Below are 25,598 nucleotides of genomic sequence, written 5' to 3' on the forward strand. Positions count from 1 at the left end.
TAAATTAAAAATCAAAGGAAGTTAAGTAAATAATATTTTTCTTTAACCAGCAATGGATATGTAAGAAATATTTGAGATTCAGTACAATGTATAAATTTGTTTTTCTTTTTACAATAAAAATTAAATATAATTTAAATATCGACTGAAAGTATCGATAATTATCGATCAGTATCGAAGTATGTAATCTGGTTTGAAAGCTATTTAGAGACCGCCAAGTTCAGTAGATTCCTTACCGTTAAATACACGTGAAGAAATTATACTTGACTTTGTAGAACCCTTAAAAATGTTTTTCTCGGTACTCTTTGTTTTATTTTGTGTAACATCGAATGCCTTAGTACACAGATTAAATGTTCCCAGAGTTTTATTACCAGTATTTAATGATTTTGCTGTAAATTTTACACTTGAAGTTACTGATGGTGCTTGCTATAAATGGTAACTACTATTTCTTTTACAACCTAGTTTTATTAATTTGTTATTTATTTAGTTGCAATTTTTAGTATTAAAACTTAAATCTTTTCAATTTTTCATTCATATGTTTAATATTTTATTATTTGTTCAAAAGTAATTTTTTTCATGGATTTTCACTCTCCCTCTCTCTCTATCTCTCTCTGATTGTACTATGATTTTCGATGAACCTTGTTATGGTTTTATATTTAAAATTAAAAATACATTTATCAATAGGTCAACATCGCGATTAGATATTATTCAACTAATTCCTATAAATGAAAATGTCGAGAGAACTTGTTCTTCTGCTATATTGATTCAAACAATAACGAGAGAGTCCAATAGAAATACTGCAATAGTATTAGCAGAAGATGTTAATAATGGGCAATTTTTAAGATGTGATGTTATAGTAGATGTGATATTTTCTCTAAATCTTGTGACAACTACCAGAGAATTATATATAGAGGAAGCACCAGAAGCATTTGAAGTTAGAGCATACGATGAACAAGGTAAAGATATTTGATAAAACCTTATATATTACATTATATAAAAGAGCATTTATATTTGTCAATATTTAAGGTTTCCAGCATTGTATTAATAATATATATTGAGCATCTACAGGGTCTTTTACATACAATACTGATTGTCTGAACATTCCTTTAAAGTTATTATTTTAAAGTTTGTAAGCTTTTAAAACATACATAAATTTCGATTATAATATGATATGCTTTTGTAGGAAATGAATTTACTACTCTTGCTGGTGTCGAATTTCTTTGGAGTATAGACAATGCTGATAAACATATGTCAGATTCTAAAGCACCAAATGATATTTTAAGATTTATGACTTATCAAGAATCACATTATGAAACTCCACCAACAATTGCCGCATTAGATGTAATTGGTAAAAAAGGACATATCGTACTGCTAGAAGGAATAAAAACTGGCACAGCAAAGGTATCAATATATTCTATACAGATGTAAATATTATTGCACTTTCAAGCAAAATAAAATATTTAGTTATAAATAAAATATATAAAGAGAAGAAAATATTTTTGATTGCAGGTTTCTGTGAAATTAACTTATCCAGAATATAAACATGTTCCACCAATAGAAGTTGAATTAATTGTAATAGCCAATCTAATTATTATTCCATCAGACACAACAGTTATGGCATATGATAGTTTTAAATATAAAATAATGCAAGTAAGTATCACTATTATTATGCATGACATATTTTGCATATTAATGTTGATTGAATTATTAATATATTTATAGGCTCGTCAAGGTCGTTTGGAAGAAATAACTTTACCATCTAGCCAATACTACTTAGAAGCAGAAAATCCTAATATATTAGAAATTGATAACGATCGTGATTTTGCATATGCTAAATCTCTAGGACGTACCAAAATATTCTTACATGATAAAAATGTACGTGACGAATATCCCGTTATTTTACCATCTGCTACAGTTAATGTAAATGATGTAGCGTATGTAATGCTTGCTGTTTTACCCAATAGAAATTGGGGTTTAGTACTTGGTCATACTCACGAAATTGTTGTTGAATTATATGATAATAAAGATCATAAATTTCACATTGGAGAAGGTGTTGAAGTATCAGTGAAATTAGATGAACACTACTTTGAACCAAAGATGATAACACAAAATGGCACTTATATTGTTGGTGTGCCTATCACATGTGGAACAATGACTGTTGAAGCTACCCTCAATGGTATAATTGATAAACATGGTAGAAAAGTGTTTATTGCTTCACGTCCTACTACAAGAGCTGAGCTTTTGATTCATACTCCTGTTACTATACAACCTAAGGTATTGGCAGTTCCATGGGATTCTAAGGCTAAATCAAGGTTGTCATTTATATTACTATTATTATGTGTAATACATCATTCTTTTTCGTTAATAATAATATTTTTATTAAATTTAATATATGAAATTTTATTTTATTATTATAGGTATGACACTGTACTAAACGCAAGTGGAGGAGATGGATCATACGTATGGTCAAGCAAACATCCTTCTATAGCAACAATTTCTCAAAATGGAGGAATGAGAATTTTAACAGCAGGTGTAACAGAAATAAATGTTGCTATGACAAGAAATCAGTATAATAAAGACACAACAAAAGTGTATGTATTACCTCCTTCCAAAGTAAAAGTAATTGAATATAACATGGAAGCTGCTGTAGGAGAACAGATTTATCTTCACATTGCATTATATGGAAGATTAATTAATGGAACAGACTCCAAAGAAATTCCTTTCAATGATTGTAGAGATATTAATTTTGAGACATACATTCCAGACGGTAATTTTATACAAAACAATAGTAATGTCATAGAACCTGTAGGAATTGCATGTGCCGTTATAGCAGTTACTAGCGTGGATATTGGAACATCCGAAGTAACTGTAGTATACAACGGTAACGGTCAATATTTGACTGACAACGTTACTGTGTCGGCCTATGAACCTTTAATAGCATTACATCCAAGTAGCAAGGAAACTTTATTAACAGTGGGTTCATTGAGGAAAATAGTTTTTAAAGGTGGACCCCATCCATGGTCTAACAAGCCACAAAGTTATTCGCGAAAAATTCAAGTATCTGAGGAAAAAATTGTTGATGTAACAGAACATGTAGATTCTTCAGATGGATTGCACGATATATTCGTTATTGAAGTAATGTGTCGTGCCCTTGGAGAGGTGGATGTAACATATAAAATTTCAAATGTTCCTCTACTGCCAAACTGTAAAAGTACATATGCATTTGAAACAGTAAAAGTGATTTGTGGTAAACCTAGACATATTTATCTTCAACCTGAATTTAAGGATAAGAATTGTCCTATCAGCAATCTTAATATAGAAAGGATAATGGCACACAGTGATAAAAATTTGAAGCTTATTACAATAATAAAGGATGAAGAAGGTAGAACATTCGATAATATTACGAGTTTACGAATTGAATGGAATTTGAAACCCTCGACTGTAGGTTCTGTAGAAATGCCTTCTAGTTCTATAGAGGAAACAATCACGGATATGAATGTTATTTTACCAAAAAGTTACTATCAAAATGTCATTTTTAAAAAACATTTTGGCACTCTTATATTAACAGCTACAGTTACGGGTTATCAAAAATATATATTGAGTAAATTAAAAATAATTCCCGAATGGCCGCCATTCGCAATTGAGACTGAAAGAAAAATCTATGAAACGCCTCTTATAGAAACTTCTATAGAAGTAGTTTTAGTCAATGATACCTCTGTTATCCCTGATAAATTAATGGTATTAAATGATCCTACTGCAAAATATTACTTGCAAGTGAGTCAGGGTTCTGGATATTACGAATTTGTATTAAGTTCAGATGATATTGCAGAAGTTCGATATATAGAGTCAACAAAAGCAATTAGTCTCACTCCAAAAAAATCTGGAGTGCTTCATTTATCATTGATAGATCTTTGTTTACCTTCAAAACCAGCTGAAGTTGTGATTGAAATACAACAACTTGCCATAATAGAGATAGAAACAGTGAATAAAATCGAAAAGGGAAAGTGCATAGTAGCTGCATTGAAACTTTATGACACGAATGGCCATGCTATAAAATTGCCTTCTTTGAATGCTTTAGAATTTAGAGCAGAAATTGATAACGAATACATAGAAGTTAAACAGTTACCTGCTAGTGAACATGGCAATCCTCCTTATAATCAATTGTTGTATATGGTATATGGAATGGCAGAAGGCGAATCTCAATTAATTTTCGTCAATAAAGGGGCCGAAAAGGAGATACAGAGTGAATCAGCAACTATCCAAGTCTTTGTTCCTTTAAGAGTTTTTCCAAAGAATCTAACAATACTAGTAGGGACTGTTTATCAAGTACAAACAACAGGAGGTCCATCAAATGCAGAAATTGAATTCTCTACACAGGATAATGATATTCTGAACGTTGGCTATAATGGTATATTTGAAGGAAAATCAGTTGGACAAACAAAAATTATTGTTAGAGCCATTGGTCTTAATGCTAAAGGCAATAAAGTTATTTATTCTGAGGATCATGCTGATATACATGTATTGTATCTTGAAGGAGTTAAAATCGTTGTGCCAACAAGTAGAGTAAAAGTGGGTGCAATGTTTCCACTTTGGGCATTTGGTATCCCAGAACATTTAACTCCTCTTATTATAGGTTCTATGCAATTACCACTAACTTTTATGTGGTCATCTAGTGATTCTAATTTAATAACATTGCATAATATGTATGAAGGTACTGGAATTAACATTAGATACCAAAATGAGGTATCTTTGAGAGCCAAAGCAATTAGTCCTGGATTAGCAACTATTTATTTAAATGTTACAATGCCATCTAATATGTTAGCCGGTTTTAAAGGCGATGTAACATATACTACATTTATAAAAGTTGAAATTTTTGAGGAATTGCGTTTAATGCATTTGGGACTACCTTTGGATGCACCAGTGATACTAATGTCCCCAAATTCTGTCTTAAAATTAGAAACAAATCGTGACAAACATGGTTCAACTATTTATAAAGTATTGTCTACTGTACATGGAAATGATTCAGTGGATTTACAGGCTTTAACAGTTGCATCTAAAACCGTCACTATTGATAAAAATGGCATCATAAAAGCTGGTGAAAGTATTGGAAAAATAGTTATTTCTATTACAAATACTGAAGCCTATAATTTGAAACAATCAATAACTGTTATTGTTGAAGTAAGATTTATATTATATTATTAAGATGTGAATTTGATTGGGAGTTTAAAAAATTTATATCTTAATTATTTTATTTATAGGTCAAGCCTATTCATTATATGATGTTGTCTTTAAAATCAATTTTACGAATTCGGAGTGGAGAAGAATTAAATATGTTACCCAAGGGTATGGAATTGGATTATATTCTTGAATATTATGATAATATTGGAACAAAGTTTCATGCTGCTGAAGTTGATGCTAAAACTATATTAAATCGGGTTGATCTCGCATCATTTACTAAAGGTTCCGAAAATGTAGTTACTGCAAAATTTATTGAAAATGGAGACCTTGTTGTAAAAGCATACAATGAAAGATATCCTAATGCAATGTTTGATTATGTACATATGATGATTGGTGATATAGTTTTCCCCACAAAGGTAATTTACGTGTTTATTTTATGTTAAATAAGAAATTTTCATATATGAATCATTTAAATCATTTAAATTTATAATGTATTATAGACTACACTAACAGTGGGCGATATAGTATGCTTTTCAATGCCACTTTTATCTTCTGACGGTGATCCAGGTTATTGGCAATCTTCTGCTCCTGAAATATTAACTGTAGATCCTATTACAGGAATAGGTCGAGCAAAAAATATCGGTTATGCAGTAGTAAAACATAGTCTTGCAACTCACATGCAAGGTGAAATAGAAGTTCACATCCAACCTATTGCAAAGGTACTACATTCAGTGAATCATTTGGAATTATTAATCATTAATATTTTTTCGAAAATTGTACATGGTATTGTTTTGTACATACAGGTATCAATTGTCCCATTAAGAGGTCGAAATATTACTGGAACTGAAACTTTTAGTGTTCCTGTTGTACTTAAAAGCAAAGATGAACAAGTCAAAGAAAACAATATCCTATCTAGAGGCTTAGGTGGTTGTAGAACATTTAGTTTATTTACTTTAAATTCATTTCCCTATACCTGTAATATACAATTTGTTTCATCAACTTCATCTATCGGAATAAAAGACCTGTTTCTTGTCAAACCACGATTTGATATTGCAACTGGTACGTTTAATTTGATCTTCTGCTGCATATAACAAAATTTACTATTATTTAACTTTACATAGAAATTGTTTATTGTAGGATTTTATTATTGTGATGTAATCCCAATGGGTTCTCCAAACATAATTTCTAGTACATTAGAAAGTCGTATTCAAATAAGTGCACAAAGTAAAGACATTGAGGCTGTGCCTTTAGAAGTTACATATCTTCCTCCTGTCTATGTTGATGCCAAAGAAATTATTTTTATTAATACCCATTCTCAAACCATTCCAACAGCAACACTTGAAATATATGGGTTGCAATCTGTATTAAATCATCTTACTGTAAGTTTATTATTCTATGGAAGCTGAAGTAAATTTTAAAATACGATTCATTTCATTTGTAATAAACTTCTATAGATTGATGTACCAGATGGAATGACTGTAAGTGCTCGACAATATATTTCAAAATCTACAATGCAATACAAACTGCGTTTGATGCATAATCAGGAAGAAATCCAAGGTCAAAAAGTTGTTATTGTAAATGACATTACAAAGCAAAATATATCCGTGAGTAGATAAAAAAAAACACTTATCAAACATCATAATTTATTGTAAATAATAATTTAATTTTGTTTCTGTAGCTTTTTGTACGTGTAACAAAATATGAAAATTTCATACCATTATCTGGAATCCACTGGGTAGATTATATGTACTTCCATCGTTATACATTCGGAACATTTGCTGTTGTTGTAATTACTTTCTTCTACAGTGAGTCTCTTAGTATTTCATATTGGTTTTAGCTTATCGTATAAATATTTTCTTACAATATTATCTTTATATTTTGTTTTATAGTATGGAAGAATAAAATAGCAAATGTTGATTTAAACATAAAGAATAGATCAGTTTTTGGTATGTATTTTATTTTAACATAATTTCTATTCATATTTATAATAAATAACTGTTTAACCGCCATTCATCTTTTATAGCTGATAAATGTCCACCACAATTAAAAAAGGTTAGTACTCCATGCTCATCTCCGTTAAATAGTACAACTATGTCAACTCCAAGGAGTCCAGTTACACCAACAAGATTTACATTTTCTGCGTTTGATCCTGTATATGGTGATCCTCGTGGTCCTTATTCGGCAAGTAAACGAAATAGGTCCTTGAATATGACACAATAAAAATGAATAGTTTCAATTTAAAGATACGTTGTACAGTGTACTTATACTAATTAGATTTGTTTTTATACGAACTATTTCAAAATAGTGCCTTATTGTCACAACTTATCATATTTTATTTATATTTAAAAACTAATAATTTTTTATGTTGTTTATGATCATGATATGGTTTTGTGTATTACTATTAGATGTGTGTATGTGTATAGAACAGTGTACATTTTGTAATTTACTATTAAATAACTATGTATGTAGGCCAATGTACATACTGTAATATATAATTTGAAATATATTATTATATGTATATGTAGAATGTTTTAAGTAATTTAACTCCGATCTAATGGCATTTATATGGCGTCATCTATGAGATAAAGAAGGAACATAAGCTTTGAATGTTATGGATAAATGGCAACATTCGTCTGTTCTTAGATAAGGAGCACATTTCTGTGCAACAAGGATAGATAGAGAAATTATTAGTTCCACTTTTCATCACTGCGTGGTGAATAGTATTTCTATATCCACAAATAGATGAAATATTTTATTTCGAAAAAAACTAATTAAATCGGTTAATTTGTAAACTTTTATGATTGATTCTCCCAAATTAGGCTCTCAGCTTTCTTCCAATATTCCATTTAATCTACGAAATACATAAATAAAGATTTACAAATTTCATTTAATAGATAGATATTTGCTTGAATAATATTTCATTTTTCACAAACTATATTCGGTACTTGGATCAAAATTGTACCTGGAAATAGTTAAAAGCATCAACTTTTGATACATACGCGTAGGATGTAAATTAATTGCGTGAAAATGTAAAATTTATTTTCTAATTTCGACATCGTCACTCAGTATCACTCCTTATCTCATCATGACGATACCTCCTTTAATATTCTATGTTCCTGTTAACATTCCTCAATTTTCAGCCAAAAATTATATTCTCGATAGATAATGATCTCAATCTGATTACTAATTTTTATTGCTTTGGTTAATTTTTGATGTGATAGCTCCTTGAAATTATTATTTTATTATGATGTAGGATACAATCATAATTAAATACTATTTAAACTTATTAAAAAATTATCATGATGGACTATTTCTTTTCCACCTTCATATCATTCAAATATGAGAATGTTAGGAAAAATGTTCTTTCCTAAAATTGAGTTTATGTTAGTTGATAAAAGGGTTGATTACAGCAAAATGAATTTTTCTTCTTCTATCTTAACGATATATTTTCTTTGTTAAAGGATTTAAACAGATCTTTAATATATACAGAAGTATTCATATACAAATAAAGCATATAAAATTAGAAAATAAAGTATGTGTAGACTGAATATTGAACTAAAATTTTATATATTCATGTATGGTTCCAATTACAGTAATTATGCAAGATAACTTTCTTAGTTTAAATAATATTGCACAGTATTCTATGTTAATGATAAAAAGAAATTGGAAATTGCATGTAATGTTACTTACAGTAAAATGTTCATAATTTTTTTAATTTTCTTCTGTTTTCTCCCCCATTCTTTTGCTTAAAAACTGAAAAGATTATTTTATAAAGTGTTTTGTACTATACTTTTTCATATTTACTCCAAAGATATACATACATATGTATAATGATATTGTTCTAATCAGTTTCTTATATTGCATATAAACAACATGTAACATGATCCATTAATCAGACTATTTTCTCTAAAACCATCAAAGATATCACATATCTCCAATTTTTGCACTGATTATGTTTCAAAATATTTATTTAGTTCACATTTATTTAATTTTATATATTCTAATATTTTCCTTATCTTTTATTAAAAATTTTAATGAAAAAGGATGTAATTGTATTAGATAACTCACAAATACATTAATATATAAGAAAATAGTAGAACATTTTATGGTTCTACTTTTGTAATACAAAAGTAAAATATAAAAATGCTGTTACAGAAGTGTGTTTAATATAATAAAATAGTTCTCGTTCTGGTAAATTATCTCTGGAATTGTGTTCATGTGTTAGAAACTATTTTGAAAGAAATAATACTTGATATTCTCAATGGTTTTAGAAAGACAGTTTGTAGTACACTTTGCTTGTTCCCGTTGTAACTAAACCTTAAGAAAACTCTTTGTTTATATATGATTACTCTATAGTTGTATAGTATAAATGACAAGTATTTAAAATAAAATTAATGGTTCAAGATTAGCATATAAAATATGGTGGAAAATTGGCTATTCACTGTAGAAGATAGGAGGTAACATTTGGTATAATTGAGAAAGAGATCATTAGCATAAAAACAAATTAAAAATACAAACTGAAATTTGTTTATTATACAAGATTTAAAAAAGAAATTCATCTTTCAGAATTATTAAGTACACTAAAAACTTATCATTTCTATAAACTTATATTATACATATATGAAATCTTATATAAAACAAAAATTTAATCTGTACTTTTGAAATGTATGTTTTATTTGTAAAAAAACATCTAATTTTTAGCATTTCCATAAATTACTCCGTATTATGTGTAAAACTTTTTCATTTTGATTATCTGCTCCACGTAATAGAATTCACCAGTAGGCAGAAAATAAAACATTTTTAATATATTTCCCAAGGAATATAATGAAATCTTTGTATATATGTATATATAAAAAATAATAAAATAATTTTACTTCAAAGATTCCATTGTCTCATTAGAGAATAGCAATTGGTTATAATAAAATTTATTGATGTAAAAAAAAATGTAAATGTCATTCTGTAAAAATGTTTCTCACATGAGTTTAAAATTGAATTAAATTTTGATTTAAGCAACTAAAATACTAACATTTTTAGCAACATCTTATAATGAAACTACAGTTTTAACTATTTGTAAATTAAATCTGTAATTTTGAACACTTATTTGAACTTTGTTTAGTGATTACAATAATTTGTACCATTTTAAATCTGTAATTGGATTATTCCAACTCAATATAATTGTTTCATTTATATAGATATACTATATAGATTTCATAAATTTGTTGTGTTTGTAAAGAAATAGAAACGTTTTTGCGTTTCATGTCTAATTAAAACTGATTGTTCCATTGAAGAAAGTCATTACGATACAATATCGAGAATCTGTACAGTTTCTAATAATGATATTTTGTAACAAGTTGTTTAAAGATAGTTACATCATATCGTCAGCATATTCTTATACTAGACATGTGCTTTGTTTTCTTCAACAATCTCATAGATGTAACACAACTAGTAAGTTCATAAACTTTTTAATTTTGTAATTAATCGACAGAAATTTTCACAGCTTTCTTATAACTTTCTATTTAAATAATTACAAAACAATATTTTGTTATGTTAGTAAAATATTGCTCACAATCAGTCAAATTTACTGACTCTTATTAGATTATTATCACAAACGTTACATTATGAAATTGTTGGATAATGATCCCTATTACCATTTTGTACAATAAGAGTACTCCTTTATCGCTTCAAACAAAACGTAAATTTATCAAGCTTTGTTTTCTGTAGAGATATTAAAAGGATTAAGAAACGTAAATCCAATGATTGTAATATTTAGTACATGATGAAATCATGTTATAACTTATGCATGTTTTATACATTATCTTAAAACAAAAATATTCTTAGAGCCTGAAACATTCGTTTCATTTATTAATTTTACATAAACTTTTGGTTTCACTTCAGTCTTATTGATAAAAATACGATACATGTAGAAAGTATACTATCGAGACAGAAACAATTTGTTTGATTAACTCTTTATTTTTGTTTTTCTTTTTTTTATCAGTGACTGCACAAGCAGTCCTCCATAACGAAGTTTTGATGTCAATATATACTTTAAAAATCTGTTTTTTTTAAATCACTGAAAACATGGAAGCTGCAAGCATTCCATTGAAGTGAATATTGTGTTCGAGAATATGTTTCAAAGAGATTTTGCCTTTCTGTTCCTTTGTATTTTAAATATTCACAATAAACACAGCTGCTTTATATATATATAAAAAGAAAAAGAAAAGGAAAATAGAACAGAAATTACAAGAGTATTGCACTTAAATCTAGAACAGTTGGAATTGGTATTTTGTAATACATAACAGAATGTATAAATAACATAAGAGAAATATTTTACAAAGTCTTGTATAAAAAACATGATTAAATCGCGACAATATAAACATTATCAAGGAATAAATTTTCTACATCAGGAAAATATACATCCGTACTTAGTACAAAGTAATTGTCTCGTGAAAATGAAGTGTAAGCTACACAAAGCTAATGAAAGAACATAGAATAGTTTCTAACAAAAATGACTTCATCTCTAGAAAGGCAAAGTCTTATAAAACGTACGTATTACTTATATAATGCTCATCGATCGGCGGTAGCGTTTTCTAGTATTAGTTATAACAACAGGAACCGACACAGGGGCGGGAGGAGTTACGGGTGTAACAGGAGTCATCGGTGTAAGAGGAGTTAAAGGAGTTTCAGCCATTTGGGCTGAAGAGGGGGGCCTGAGCTACCAAATGTAGTTTTCGGTTTGAGGGGCTCGCATTACTCCCACACCTCCACCGAGTCTTCTGTAATTCATACAACCACATAGTTTCCATTGATTTTGTTCTGAATCGTACACTTCGATTGTTTTTAAATAGGCAGTTCCATCAAATCCACCCACTGCATATAGTAAACCATTCACTACTGCTAAACCCACCTGAAAATATGATAAGTGAATGAATTCTTTTGTTAGTAAGAAACGTATGATTTTTAAATTTATCTGCATCCAATATTATGAAATTTAAGTGAAGTATTTTTAGTGAAACAGGTTTTTACAAGAAATCAGGTTAATGACCGTTTTAAACAATAAATAGTAAAAGTTAAGGCAACTTACTCCGCTTCTTCTTGATGTCATAGCGACTATCGGACTCCAAGAATTTGTGTGAGGGTTATACCGTTCTGCACTTGAGAGCTCCATGCAGTCATCTCGTCCTCCAACGGCATAAATTAGATTATTAAATACCGCACAGCCTAGATGCTTACGTCTTGTAGACATAGGTGATACTTGAGACCATTTGTTTTGTCTCGGATCATATCTTTCTACTGTATTTAAAGGCGACTGGCCATCGGATCCACCGATGGCATATAAATAACCGCCTAGCACAGCAACAGCTACTCCAAGCCTTCTAGTGGTCATTGGTGATACTTTGGACCATTTATTTTCTTTAGGATCATACCTGTATATAATAAATCCTTTGTTTCGTTTTGAATCCTTTTAAAATTATATTAATTTTTATATTTCATATTGATACATGAAAGTAGATAAAATGAGTAAAAGCTTACAAATAATGTTCTATCATATCATACAGTTATCATGTCATGTTATTTCTCACTTTGTTATTGTGTTTTATAAAGTAAAGAATGGAAGAGATAGCATTCTAATAATAAAACGTGAATAACATGCATGATAAGTAGGCAAAGTTTATTTATACTTGTGATGTATAATTAGTGAAGAGACTCTGAATGAATAAAATTTGATTTTAACTATATGGCAATAAAATATTTATAAATAGGACAATTTACCTCTCAACATGATTTAAACATTGGACGCCATCCTGCCCACCTACCGCGTAAAGAAAACCATCCAATACCGCAACACCTACGCTAGTTCGACACGATGTGGTAGGTGCGACATCACAGGACCATTGATTCGTTTGTGGATCATATCGTTCGATGCTATTTAAATAGCTTTGTCCGTCGTGACCACCTACTGCGTACAACAAATCGTTCAGTACAGCTACTCCGACACCACATCTTCGTTTACTCATTGGCGCCACCATTTTCCAATCCGCAGTGTTAGGATCAAATCTTTCCACGCTAGCGATTGCATCGCCAGAACACCAACCTCCGACAGCGAATAGAACTTCACCGCGTCTGGTTGGTTTTCTAGGTCGTGTTCTAGGTCCTTGCATCAGCGGCCTTTCTTGAGGAAGCAGCAAGTAATTTTTCGCTTCGTCTACCAAGTCTCTGCATGCGTCATCGGACCGAACTAAAAGGTCAGAACCTACGGTTCCAACTAAAAATTTTGGGCTAAGGAGGGGTAGTCGTACATGTTGAAGAACTTGCGCCAAATGTTGCCTTCTCTCAGTGACATTATATTTGACCCAGTTCATAACTGCACTAAATACCTGTTCTTCTGTTCGAACATTTAACTCGTCCGAAGAAATAATATCTACTAATTGGCCAACAGGCAATAAAAGAAATTCTTCGCTTTCCATTACCTAGTTAGGAACAAAAATGTAAACAATTATTATAAATCTAGTTATTAGATACATCTTGGAGAATGAAGAATACATACTTCTTGAAAATTGTGCTGTGTAAACTTGTCCGCGATTCGTAAAAGTTCACGACAAGAATGAGTATCAGCAAACGCTCGTATACCTAGACAATTAGACGGATCTAACTGGCGTTTGAGAAACTCGCAACATATATCTTGAATCTCTGCTAGCTGGAGAAGGCACGCTGCTGGAAGGAGAGTTTGAACGTTCGCTTCCTCGACGATGATGTGAGAAGTGTAACAGAAGTCTATCAATAGTTCCATCGCCATTTCATCTATGTCACGTATCGTGACTTCAGTTTGTCGAGATTCCGCCAGCTCCCCAGTAAACATCGCTCTACAAACAATACAGTTTTCACTATTTAGTCAATTTAAATTTTGAAAGTTCCAATGTTTAATTACGATTACAGTATCTTACCGGAAGTACGGACTACACGCCGATAAAATAACACGGTGAGCAAATATCTTTCTAGAGCCGACATTGAGAACAACATCGCACAATTCTCGATGACGACGAAGAACATTGAGTTCGGTGAGTGTAGCACGAGGATGCTTCTCTGAAGTGTGACTGAGGCGGGCTGGGGAAGGTGCGCGTTCTACGACCATTTCACCCATCCTCTGTGAGGATGGGGCGCCCGCGGTCGCTCTCCCCGAGGCGCCCCTAGACCCCCCTAGCTGGAGGCGCAGCGGGGGTGACGCCCAACCCCACACCGAGTCTATCTGCAACACCATTCACCAACCACCACGGCTCTCGAACGTGCCCGCACCAGGCCCTCTGATCTTCTCAAATCCCTAAAACCAAAGCATTCGTTACTTATCTGTTTGAACGATTTAACTGATCTTTAGTATCCAAATAATTTGACATAAGTTTACATAATTACATTTGATACATTGAAGAATTTTAGGAGCTATCGTGTGCTAAAATTCTATTTTCCTATATAAACCAAAGGTTGAAGAAGTGTTTGTAAATTAGTCATTATGGCTTCTCAACTACGATCATGCTACAAACAAGTTTCTTTTATAGTTATACGTAGTAACTGTTTCCATATAAATTTGACAGAATTTAATAAACTCAAATTTTACTTTTGAATTATATAACAAGTTGGAAAAGCTTAGAATGAGTAGAAAAATTAATATAGTTGTGTGGTGACTTAACGATTCATTGATACAAATATTCTACCTAAAAAGAAAACAACTGAAAAGAAGACTCTTATATTGTAAAAGGATACGTATATAGATATAAGATCAATTAATAAAGATTCCAAATCGATACAGATTATTTGTAGATAATGCAATGCTCTTATAGTAATCATAGTAATTACATGACTGTTTGTAAATAACAACATAACCCCAGTAATAACATATAGTAGCAATTAATAATGAAATTAATGTTTAAAATAATATCCACAAATATTAAAAGTCACTTTATGAGAAAGAAACATAAATTTTTCAAAATCATAGTACGATTAACTTATCTTTAACTTAACAGCAAATTATACATACATTTAAGTTTTGTGATATATATAATAAAATCTCTTTGTTAAACTTTCTTGTTTTCTTTGTGTTAAGTACATGAGTAAACACATAGTTCTTTTATCTAATCTCTTTATCTGTCTAAACTTTGAATGAAACTATGTTACTCAGTATTATAGATAAAAGATTTAGTCATCAAAATAAACGATTCTGTATATGCATAACATAAAGTTGGAAATTTTGCTTGAAATATATAAAAAATAATCATTATATACGAAACGCGTTCTAAAAATAATCAAATCTTCAATAGAATTTTATCTTTCAAAATAACATGGATAATACTGACATAGATCTAATACAACACATTCTAACATAAAAATATATCTTTTTAATTTATACACTGAGACACTACTGCCATTATGAAAAATGAGATTTTCGTTGAGATTAAATTAACTGAATTTTTCTACGTCGGAAATAAATCGTCGTTAATACAGTTTTACAATACAATTTACAAAGAATCGAAAATGTAGCAAAAGTATTAATTACGCGAATATATTTTTGCATATTGAATAAATGATACGAGTTTTATGTGATATTTTCACCTTTTATACATTTATCTTAACGACGGATCGTGTAAAAGTGTTTTCAAGGAATTGGACAGCTCGTAGGCGTGAGAAAGTGATAGTAGAAACATCGTTGACACTCACTGTATGATGGATACGAAGATTTTTGACGTACGATTAAGAAACTCGATCGAATTTCTGTATGGTTTGGGTAGTTTCCCAGCTAATAAGCGATAAACAAAAATTTGATCACCGTTCCAGCTTCGTTTTTTCACGATACTGTTAAAACAATAGCATGATGTTAGATGTTGAATCAGCGTCGCGCTTCAGAACCGATACACCAGTTTAAAATCCGATTCACTAAATTTCCGTGGATGATATCACAAGGGTACATTCATTTTGATATCTTTGCTTGTGATGCATAATGCACCAAATAGCGATTCCTTCGTTTCTGAACCGAATCCCCAGGGTTACGCTCGCGTTGTGCCAATTGTGTCACTCTACCTTTGCTTTCCGTCCAAGACCAACAGATAGAAGCACTGTATCGTTAGAACTGTCCGAATCGTTGTAACCGTGTCAACGCTTTCTCTTTTCAACAACAGATGGCACAACTACAGTTATTTTTATTTAAACTTCTTTCCCGCGTATAGCTCTCAAGCAAAATTAAATAATAACGAAAAAAGATTTCATGAAAAAAATGTTTATTTCCAGTCGAAAAATTCAACATCTTAAGGAATTAAGTTAAATTAAGAATTTAATTATCCCATAACATATTCAATAAGATTGCGCGATTAAATCACTACCAGCTTCTACTTTTACATTTTAAAATCACTTACCTGTTGAGATTCCGTAAGAATCTCAAGGTTCAGAAACAACACGAAATTACAGACTCGACAGTACCAAAAAATAAAAAAGGCCAAGTCGATAATATTAATAGAGGATGTTTCAATTATCGAAGACATTTCAATTAAAAAAGAATGAAATTGGTTCATTGAGACGAAGCAAAAGCAAACTGATCACAGATTAATAAATGGAAATTTTTATTTCTGTCGTGTTGAAATCGAGTATTAACAATTAATGATGACGCATAGCCATAAATCCATCTTTGTCTCGTAACGTAGTCAAACTTGGTTTCCCGAGACATCCTGTACGTCATTAAACGTATAGTTACAAGATTACACAGCGAACAAGGTCCACGATGTTCTCTTCGAATCTCGAAACGCGCAATCACTGTTTTCGTGTTCGCATCTGGTGAACAATGTTCGAACACCGTATCTTGGCTGCGAATCGTGAAAGCTGGCCGTGTTTCGCGGCCATCGTATCGGTTGTATCAAGCCGCTGCTTAATAAAATAGCACGGCGATCGATGCGCTTGGAGCGAAAGCGGAAAGAGCCGGTCGCGTGTCTATGGATATTCCGCTTCCGAGAACATCGGCTCTCATTCTCTGCCGCAAGATTATTCAATCATCACGAACGGGACAAATGGGGCCGTATATACCGCCGTTACACCGTGTGGATCACCTTATTAAGATTACAAGGGCTGGTTGCCTGTGAGTCGGCTAAAATCTAGGTCAACCGTAATAAGACGTAACCGATTTTTATTGGCACCTGCCATCCGAACTCACGACGATCCGCTTAATCGTTTTATCGTATCGCGCGCCTGCTATTTCTGCAGCTTGCACACAGTCACGCTGCGTTCACGGAAGTTCTGCCTGTTTTATTGCGCCAGACGAGTTGTTCCCGTTTCAGGGAAAACCGTATTGCCGGTTTAATTATTCGAATTATTGACGAAAGGATATATATATATATGTATAGCTTGTGATTTAGTTCTCGGTTTGATACCGTTCGAACACCGCGTTACGCGTTGCGCATGTATTTCAAAAGTGAGCAAATATTTGGAAGCTTACGAAAGAATTATTTACTAAACATTTGAATTATTGGGAAAGAAGTCGACATCAGAAGGATAGATAGAAATATTTGAGTATTTGATAGGTTGGTAATAATCGAAATATCGTATAATAAATATATTAGTTAGAATGAAAGATACTACTTGCTGAAGGTTTACTTGCTTAACTGTGGAACAGGTGTCGCTTGAATATACGTAATTATAATTTCCATCGCGGCAGTTGCTACGTTTCTTTAAGATGCTTTCGATCAGTTGATAAAAGGAGATATAAATTAAAATTTTACCGGTTTTCTGCACGTAATATATTTCTAATTATCGAATATCATGCTTTTTACGTCAACAATTTGTATTCCTCCTTTTTCCAAACAAGTTGCAATTAATTGTTTCTAACTGGAATTTTGTACATTGTTTAAACGTTTGTTTAAAAAAATATAAGAATGTATAATATAAAGTTGAGCTTTCATTGAGACCAACTTAAAGAAAAAGACGCGTTTCGAGCGAAGAAATAAGCCCCGCGCTAGATGTCTGACACAAGATACACTCGTACTACTGTGAATTCATAGTCCTTCACCGATGATTGCTACAGCCATTTTACGAACTCTTCGTTAAATTCCTCTTAACCTATTAGATATTTTATTACTTTCAAGGAAACATCTTCAAACATTAATTTAGACAAATTGTTTGATCTTTAGTATTATATTTTTTCCCTAGGGCAAGTATAACAACTTCAGAAGACCCATTCTTCTGATTAGTTTATCATGCTGACGAAGTCTAGAAATAGATACAACTTAGAGAATAAACTTTCGTAGTAACCACGCATTTGTAACCATCTATTCCCACTTCGAATTCTTTTTATACTTTTCTAGTAAAGTTTCAAATGATCTATAGTCGATTCACGCAAGACTTTGCTCGTATTTATATCTACAGGGTGGTTGGTAACTGCGGGTGGTACAAGCGGAAAGAGGGTGAAAAAGAAGTCGAAAATATAGAATAACAATTTTTTTTTTAATTTTTCCATCGAGACAACGATCTACAGTGAGATCCGTTATAACGTACCGCACGCGTACCGAGCGAAAATTCAAAGTCGATTTTCTCGAAAACAAAGCCTCGAACGAAAAATTGTTATTCCATATTTTCGACTTCTTTTTTCGCCTAGAATCACCCCCTTTCCACTTGTACCACCAGTTACCAACCACCCTGTATACTATACGCTGTATCGATGTTGAACGTGTATCAACGCATCTACGTGGCATTCTTTAATGAAAGTTGAAGCATTTGAACAATTTCGATAGAACTAAGGTAAATACGATCTATCGTTCGCATTCCTTACCGCAGAATACGCGTTGATAAACCTAAATCCAGCCTACGTTCGATATTTGCCTTCAACTCTGTAACGAAGCTTTTATAGTCAGACTCTATACAACGTTTTTCTCTTATTTCCACCTGAAGATTATACCCGTACGGAGAAAGTAGGAAACACGTCGTGTTTTCGTAAAAATGGTAAACGTTTTTTCTATGCTGGCGTTCGAGTACTTCCGGCAATCACTGTATGTTACACGATTCAAGCTGACATCCATCGTCGGTCGTACGTTTCGTCCGTAATGAAATCGCAGCAATCACTGCGCTCGGTGTGCATGAACGAACAACTAGGCTGCGCTACGATACTGTTGCTACACGCGCACACGCGAGTTTTATCGCGGTTTATCAGTCGGCGCGACCGAGTCAGGCCGGTTTTTGCATCGGCAACGATCTTTATCGGCGCGGACCGAGTAAGTCGTCAGTGTAATTTTAAATTCGCGATGCGTCGATGCGTCATTAAAGTGGTTTAAGAGGTATCGTCGGTGTTACCGCGGTTTTTCGACTTAAACGCACTGCCTGGAGGCGCGTTTAACTCCGATTACAGAAACTCGAACCGATTGCAGCTTTTCGGAACCCGACCCGGACTAATGTCCCTCCGTTCCCCGTTTTTTCCCTTCTTTTTCTCTCGTTTTCTTCTTCTCCCGAGACACGGATTTTAATATTGCTCCGTTAATACGTCATCTGCGTTAATGCCACTCGATTAACATTGATTTTTTCCCAGGACGTGTCTTCGGGTGACAAGCACAAAATTTATGACACGGACTACACATATACGTGTAATTGAAATATACTTACTTCACAGACTCGTAATAAAGGTGATACAATTTGGGAACCGTCCTTTTCAAGTTATCATTATTTCGCGATTCTTCAAGGTGTTTTTGTTTTTTCATTATTTTTATTACTTACTCGTCTTGTCGTCGAATTCAATTAACGAAATAACGTGGTATTATGTTCGAGAGCAGCCCTTTGCATTTTTTTAAGAAGAAATTTCCCCGAGTTTCGTATTGTCGCTACAAATTGATTACGTATCTATCGAAATATGATCTTTAGTTTATTCAGCGAAAGCATAAACGATAAAAGCAAAAGATTACTCATATCGATAAACGCTAGTCTAAATATCTTAACCAAAAAGATGAAATTATCCTACTTAATAAAGATAATCCTTTGCCGTACCGACGAGCAACTTTTTAGCTTCCTTAAAATTTGTTTCCAGCTAAATACACATAGACTAGATTTCTATGCATTTATGGGATGTGCGAAATGCATAGAATGCAGGTAATATAGAAAAATAAGCACGAAGTGCGCAAAGTAGGTAAGCTACCTGTTAACAAATGTATAATATTTATTAAACGAAGCTTTCTACCTAGATTCTACTCTGTCGGTTGTTCTTCGTTTATACGGTCCGTCTGTTAAATAGATCAAATTGTTTCGCCTAATAAAATACGTTCCTCCGTTGTATCGTCAAGCAACGGATAATAAATATTATCCAGGTTCGTTCTTTCGATTGTAACGTTGGTTCGAGCTCGTTTGTCAGGTGTAGACTCGACTTTATATAGGCGGCATCACGGACCCCGTTCAATCGATCCGGGTAGCACGTGCTCGACCATAAGCGGGCGCAAATGAGCGGGCATAAAGATAAATGTCACGCGGGAACCAAGTTGTCGTGCTCTCTCTTCCTCTCTCTTCCTCTTTCTTTCACTGTTCTCGTTCCTTTCTCCCTGTTCCGGAGCAACGAATTCGCGTTCTCTTCGTTCGCTGTCGTTGCTCCTCGAACCGAGACACGTAAATAACAAGGGACAGCTGGAGACGCAAGTACACGCGCCTGCATAAGAGCGTACTTACGCGCGCTGATACACGATCATTGAAACATTTCGAGCTCAGTTTTGAGGTTATTTGTCGAAGTTTCGTGCGTAAGGTGCCCGAAGGATTATTTATTCGGTCTGTATTTAAAAAGCGGATCGAAGCATCCTACGAACGAGAGAAAAATTCGCTGCGACATCGATGGAGACAAATGATGATACGCGTAGGTAAGTAACAGCTTATGGTAGGATTATTTGAGCTAGCTATGCTTCGATGTCTTGAAATTCAACCTCGAACATTGTACGGAACGTTTGTACGAAATTATCGAACTTATGTACGTTACGAGACAGTGTTAGTTTTTAATAAAAGAACAGAGAAGAAAGGAGAAAATATGGGGTGCTTGAGGTTCAGCGGAAAGGAAACATTAAAAATGAGAAAGCGACGCATCGTCTGTTTAGTTGAACAAACATCTTATCTTTAAATAAGTACACGATATATTTTAATATTTATCGCGACACTAACAACGAGACAAAAATTGTTGGTAATCGAATTTTACGAATTACCGGGTAAGCCGTTTAACTCGATTCAAATATCCTATTCATATTCAGATAATCGTAAATTAATACGCGTCACGACGAATGTTCGCGAATAAATTTCTGTTTCCATGCATCCATTTCATAGACGTTTAATAGGCTGCGCTATAACGAACGATTGTTAGCAATTTTTTGAAACACCCTGTATACACCTATAACAGGACGAGCCTGCGTTAAACCGGATCGAGTGAGGCGTGCGAATTATTTATTATCATACACTTGGCCCAGTTCAAGGCACACTCGTGCTGCTGCCTGCACATCGGGGTTGTGTCGCCAATTTCTGACTTCCTCCGTATCTCTATATCGTGTGCCGTGCGTGAGTATAAGTTTCGTACAGGCCGCATCGGCGATCGAATCGATAAAGGATGCTTTTCTGACGATGATCGAATGGGATTTACTGTACGAAGAAATTGCATTTTCGTCGTTTGGTCGCGACATTAATCTCGTGTAAGCATGATCATACGAGATCTTACGCTTTCGTCGACTTCATTATTGTTAAGCGATCGCTTTTCTTTTAAACGCAAGCCACTACGTTGAGTTTAAGCAACGATATCTCCTTCACGATTAATTATTCTTTAAACGACTATTCATTACTCCTTTCATAAAAGATGATCGATAAGATCATCGAATGGTTAACGAAAAAATTAGTCTCCGCTTGTTGTGTATTGCGCTTTGATCGAATTTCGTGGGCAGAACTCGTGTGTAGGTCTTTATAAAAATAGATAAGAATTCGATAAAGTATTTCAGAGCTAGACAGAGGATGTTTATTATGAAAATATATACTTTTATGAAAAAAATACAGAGATTTGTTTCAACTATTGGATATTATAAAAAGTTCTATGTTTTGGTTATTTTTCGTATGTTTTTGCATTTTCCTGTATTCTGTGAATGTTTGTGGTTTTAATAGTCCTTGTAAATGCATAAATATCTATAGTTTATTTACAACGAACGATGAGCGCAAGGACGAAATATGATAAGTTACATTTTTTTCTGAATTATTTATTTTCGCATTCATCTCGTAGCATGCTTCTAATCTAATTTATGAGGAATAATCTTTATCTAAAGTAGCAACACGAATTCTATCAAAGTACTTAAGAACCGTATTTTATCATTTAAAATATAACGCAAAATGAATTTAACAGTTATGCTACGTTTTTATTCGAACGTTTCTTTCCAACTCGTTTAATCTTGCGTTGAAATCCTATTTGTGGATACGCTACAAAATTTTCCATTTATTTTTATACGTGTTATCGATATCTTAATAATATTATCGATAAGTTACCGATACCTTATCGCTAATCTTTAGTAGCATCTTCGTAGTAGAGTTTTAAGCGTGCAGCATCGAGCCAGTAATACCATTTCTAACGAAAGAACAGAGAACTAATGATACAGAAATTATATCAACAAATATATTAACAAGAACTGTTAACGCTAGTGATTTCAAGATACAAGTTTTACGGCAAAGTTTTACCATCGATGATCGAATATGCCTAAGATTCGTGCGAAAAGAAGTGCCATTTGGCTGCATTTTTCCATAGTATACCAAAACGATGGATTAAACGCAATCGTCAGGTGCAACAAGTGCAATCTCATAGTGCCTTATTGTAAAAACACGACGAATCTGTGGTCGCACTTCCGCACACACCACAAAGACGTTCTCGAGATGAACTCGTCTAGTTGTAAGAAAGAAGCGGGACAAGCTCGTACAACTGCATCCAGTTCGTCAGAGACCAAATACAGAGCGGTAATTCCGTCAGAAATGTCCGATGTGCTGCGAAGATCGTCTTCGAATTTCACAGAAGCAGGCGAGATAACTCGATCTTTGGTACAAATGATAGCAGAAGACGTGCTTCCGTTTTCGATAATCAATGGCAAAGGATTCATAAATTTCGTGAGAACGTTGAACGAAAAATACAAAATACCAAAGAGAAGTATTTTGATCTCGAAATACTTGCCAGACTCGTACGCGCGCAAATGCACGGAGATCAAGGAAAGTTTGTCGAAAGCGACGTGTGTTAACGTTGCGATTAGTTTGCAGGAAAATACGAAGCGCAGTGGCTTGATTCTCGCGACAAGCGTCCATTTCTGTGTCGATAGAGTCCAACACCACAAGTTATTGAGAATCTCGTTTCGATCAACGGACGACAAGGTTCCCATATTACGCGAGCTCGACGAAATCGGTAAACTCTGGCAATTCTGTTCGAAAATAAACGTCGTCACTTACAACGACACGTATTGTACTATGACGTACGCCATGCATAACACTTGTTTTGGTCACACGTTGAACCGTGTAGTACAGATTGCGATGAAAAACACGAAAGTTGTATTTGACGTGATAAATAAGTGCCAAGACGTTGTTCGCGATTCTAAAATTAACGAAGCTGTTGCGGCTTCGCAGCGATTTGCTGCAAATTCTTCGAAAATGTTGAACTTATGGGGGGATGCGGCCGATTCTTGGATCTCCGCGTATTTAATGCTAAACCACATGTGCGAATTAAAACCTGTTTTATCGAAAGATTTCGCAGAGAAGGGCGCATTATCTAAATGGGAAGCAACTTTTGAGACGTCGCCAGAGATATACGAAAGACCTGACGGAGACGTAGCATCCGTGTCGGAAGTTGAATGGAATATAATTTCGGAGATAATCAAAGTTTTGCGGCCGTTGCACGAAGCGACGAAAGAATTGTTCTCTGATCTTCAGGTGACAATTTCGAAAATAATACCTATCGTTCATGGTATAGAGGCTGCTTTAAAAGATATGGATGATTTGTCAGCCGATGGCGCGTTGTTCCGTGACAGTTTGTTGAGATGTTTCTGTGCACGATTTAAGGACGTGGAAGAGTCGGTCGGCTACGCCATCGCCACGTTTTTGGATCCTAGATACAAGGACGTTGCGTTTCATTCCGAGAAATGTATCGAAAATGTGAAGAATATATTGACGAAATCAAACGTTTCCAACGATGAAAACACTAATTCTGATGAATCTACGATTGGTAGTCCGGAAACGAACGATGAAAATGTGGAAACAAATATTTTATGGGCGGCGTTTGATAAAAGGGTTGAGGAATTGGGCGTTAAACCTGACAACTGTGTTATTAATTGTCCATCAAGGCACGAGTTGGAAAGGTAATATACAAACGTAGAAATTAAATCGTGTAGCTTTTTACGATTTAGTGGTACAATACACGTTTGTAACCTTTTTTCGTTTGTTTTTCTAGATACATAAATTTGAAAATAATTAACAGAAAAGACGATCCGATCGCATGGTGGAGTACTACGGGACACGTGATGTTTCCAAACCTTTCAAAAATTGCAGCCGATTACTTGTGCGCACCTGCATACTCTGTATCTAACAATCCCTTATTTTCAAAACTGCAGAAAATGTTATTTGACCGAAGAGTACGATTGTCAGACGAACGTACTAACATGCTCGCTGTAGTAGGTTTGAACTAAAATAAATAGAATAGCGATACAAATTTGCTTTTTCTTACGATTTCTTCCTCGTATTGCCGATGGTATCATCGAAATGCTATTATCGAAAGGTTGAATGATAAGCTCGTACTTTTTGATAGCTTATCGATATTTAAGTAACAATTTGCGATATATCTATCACGTGTGCGCGAAAGACTTTTTTCGTACATAATATATGATTTCTTATTCTAAAAGACGTACGTTAAAATATTCGATAGTTTAAAAGAGTTTGCCGCATAAATTTAGGAAATTAAAAGAGCTAATTAGAAGAGGAAATTAATAATACTCGAAAATTTGAATAAATTTAAATAATTTGTTTTATGTATGTTATCAAGCAGAATTTTTAAGTGTGTAGCCCAGGGATGAAGTTAGCTGTCAGGACAACAGGTGAAGTATAGGATACACTTTGTTGGTCGCCGATAAATCAGCGAAGATGAGACGAGTCTAGCTGCCGGACTGTACGTTGCACCTGTTTTATTTTCCACTTTTCAAACTGCCTACCTGCTCCTATTAATCTTCCTTTTGAGAATACCATTAAACGCGAGATGATGGATCTTGAGTAATGAAAACGGCACTCAACGTTATCAATTAATTAGCTCGTAATTGACGTACTTTGTTGATCATTCTAAATATATAAATAAAATAAATAAGCATTGATCGACTACCGAAAAGTATCCAATCAACCAGTAAAAGTAAACGAAAACGGTCATATTGCAAAAATTCAACAGTGACGAT

The 25,598-nt window shown here is 33.3% G+C and overlaps 3 protein-coding genes and 1 long non-coding RNA gene across 7 annotated transcripts; 2 read left to right on the plus strand and 2 right to left on the minus strand.

The window, feature by feature from the left end:
* The first annotated feature begins 202 nt into the window (after positions 1 to 202).
* On the plus strand, positions 203 to 7,457 carry LOC117214233 (nuclear pore membrane glycoprotein 210). 2 transcript variants are annotated; one of them, XM_033460183.1, is made up of 14 exons: positions 203 to 432; positions 682 to 953; positions 1,181 to 1,398; positions 1,507 to 1,647; positions 1,720 to 2,309; positions 2,415 to 5,175; positions 5,256 to 5,591; positions 5,676 to 5,894; positions 5,979 to 6,234; positions 6,313 to 6,554; positions 6,630 to 6,779; positions 6,854 to 6,980; positions 7,065 to 7,121; positions 7,199 to 7,457. In XM_033460183.1, the coding sequence occupies exons 1-14, from the start codon at positions 284 to 286 to the stop codon at positions 7,393 to 7,395; spliced, it is 5,715 nt and encodes a 1,904-aa protein (XP_033316074.1). In that variant the 5' UTR covers positions 203 to 283; the 3' UTR covers positions 7,396 to 7,457. The 2 variants fall into 2 exon arrangements, with proteins under 2 accessions (XP_033316074.1, XP_033316161.1); XM_033460270.1 differs by lacking the exons at positions 203 to 432; positions 682 to 953; positions 1,181 to 1,398; positions 1,507 to 1,647 and having other exon boundaries at positions 1,732 to 1,872; positions 1,962 to 2,309.
* Positions 7,112 to 7,651, minus strand: LOC117214486. The gene is made up of 2 exons (XR_004488890.1): positions 7,468 to 7,651; positions 7,112 to 7,376 (listed from the first exon to the last, which is right to left on the minus strand). It is a non-coding gene; the product is annotated as an uncharacterized LOC117214486 (long non-coding RNA).
* Positions 7,652 to 10,434: 2,783 nt separating this feature from the next.
* On the minus strand, positions 10,435 to 16,258 carry LOC117214336 (kelch-like protein diablo). Of its 3 annotated transcripts, none has more exons than XM_033460395.1 (6): positions 15,880 to 16,258; positions 14,118 to 14,491; positions 13,721 to 14,036; positions 12,946 to 13,643; positions 12,257 to 12,599; positions 10,435 to 12,079 (listed from the first exon to the last, which is right to left on the minus strand). In XM_033460395.1, the coding sequence occupies exons 2-6, from the start codon at positions 14,429 to 14,431 to the stop codon at positions 11,888 to 11,890; spliced, it is 1,863 nt and encodes a 620-aa protein (XP_033316286.1). In that variant the 5' UTR covers positions 14,432 to 14,491; positions 15,880 to 16,258; the 3' UTR covers positions 10,435 to 11,887. The 3 variants fall into 3 exon arrangements, with proteins under 3 accessions (XP_033316286.1, XP_033316442.1, XP_033316372.1); XM_033460551.1 differs by lacking the exon at positions 15,880 to 16,258 and adding an exon at positions 15,775 to 15,853; XM_033460481.1 differs by lacking the exon at positions 15,880 to 16,258 and adding an exon at positions 14,581 to 14,745.
* A 6,513-nt stretch (positions 16,259 to 22,771) lies between these two features.
* Positions 22,772 to 24,845, plus strand: LOC117204622 (zinc finger BED domain-containing protein 1). Its single transcript, XM_033442167.1, has 2 exons — positions 22,772 to 24,518; positions 24,611 to 24,845. The coding sequence occupies exons 1-2, from the start codon at positions 22,879 to 22,881 to the stop codon at positions 24,843 to 24,845; spliced, it is 1,875 nt and encodes a 624-aa protein (XP_033298058.1). The 5' UTR covers positions 22,772 to 22,878.
* Positions 24,846 to 25,598: the final 753 nt, after the last annotated feature.

Source organism: Bombus bifarius, unplaced genomic scaffold, assembly GCF_011952205.1.
Source record: "Bombus bifarius isolate JDL3187 unplaced genomic scaffold, Bbif_JDL3187 scf7180000007966, whole genome shotgun sequence".
NCBI classification, from domain to species: domain Eukaryota; kingdom Metazoa; phylum Arthropoda; class Insecta; order Hymenoptera; family Apidae; genus Bombus; species Bombus bifarius.

What these genes read in the sequence shown, in the direction of transcription:
- LOC117204622 (XM_033442167.1), top strand. Translation starts at nt 22,879, where the DNA reads ATGCCTAAGATTCGTGCGAAAAGAAGTGCCATTTGGCTGCATTTTTCC. An exon ending in TCAAGGCACGAGTTGGAAAG is followed by an intron (nt 24,519 to 24,610) that starts GTAATATACAAA and finishes TTGTTTTTCTAG; the next exon opens with ATACATAAATTTGAAAATAA.
- LOC117214336 (XM_033460395.1), bottom strand. Translation starts at nt 14,431, where the DNA reads ATGGTGTTGCAGATAGACTCGGTGTGGGGTTGGGCGTCACCCCCGCTG. An exon ending in CACAGCACAATTTTCAAGAA is followed by an intron (nt 13,644 to 13,720) that starts GTATGTATTCTT and finishes GTTCCTAACTAG; the next exon opens with GTAATGGAAAGCGAAGAATT. An exon ending in TGTTTAAATCATGTTGAGAG is followed by an intron (nt 12,600 to 12,945) that starts GTAAATTGTCCT and finishes TATTATATACAG; the next exon opens with GTATGATCCTAAAGAAAATA.
- LOC117214233 (XM_033460183.1), top strand. Translation starts at nt 284, where the DNA reads ATGTTTTTCTCGGTACTCTTTGTTTTATTTTGTGTAACATCGAATGCC. An exon ending in TAGAGCATACGATGAACAAG is followed by an intron (nt 954 to 1,180) that starts GTAAAGATATTT and finishes ATGCTTTTGTAG; the next exon opens with GAAATGAATTTACTACTCTT. An exon ending in ACGATTTGATATTGCAACTG is followed by an intron (nt 6,235 to 6,312) that starts GTACGTTTAATT and finishes TGTTTATTGTAG; the next exon opens with GATTTTATTATTGTGATGTA.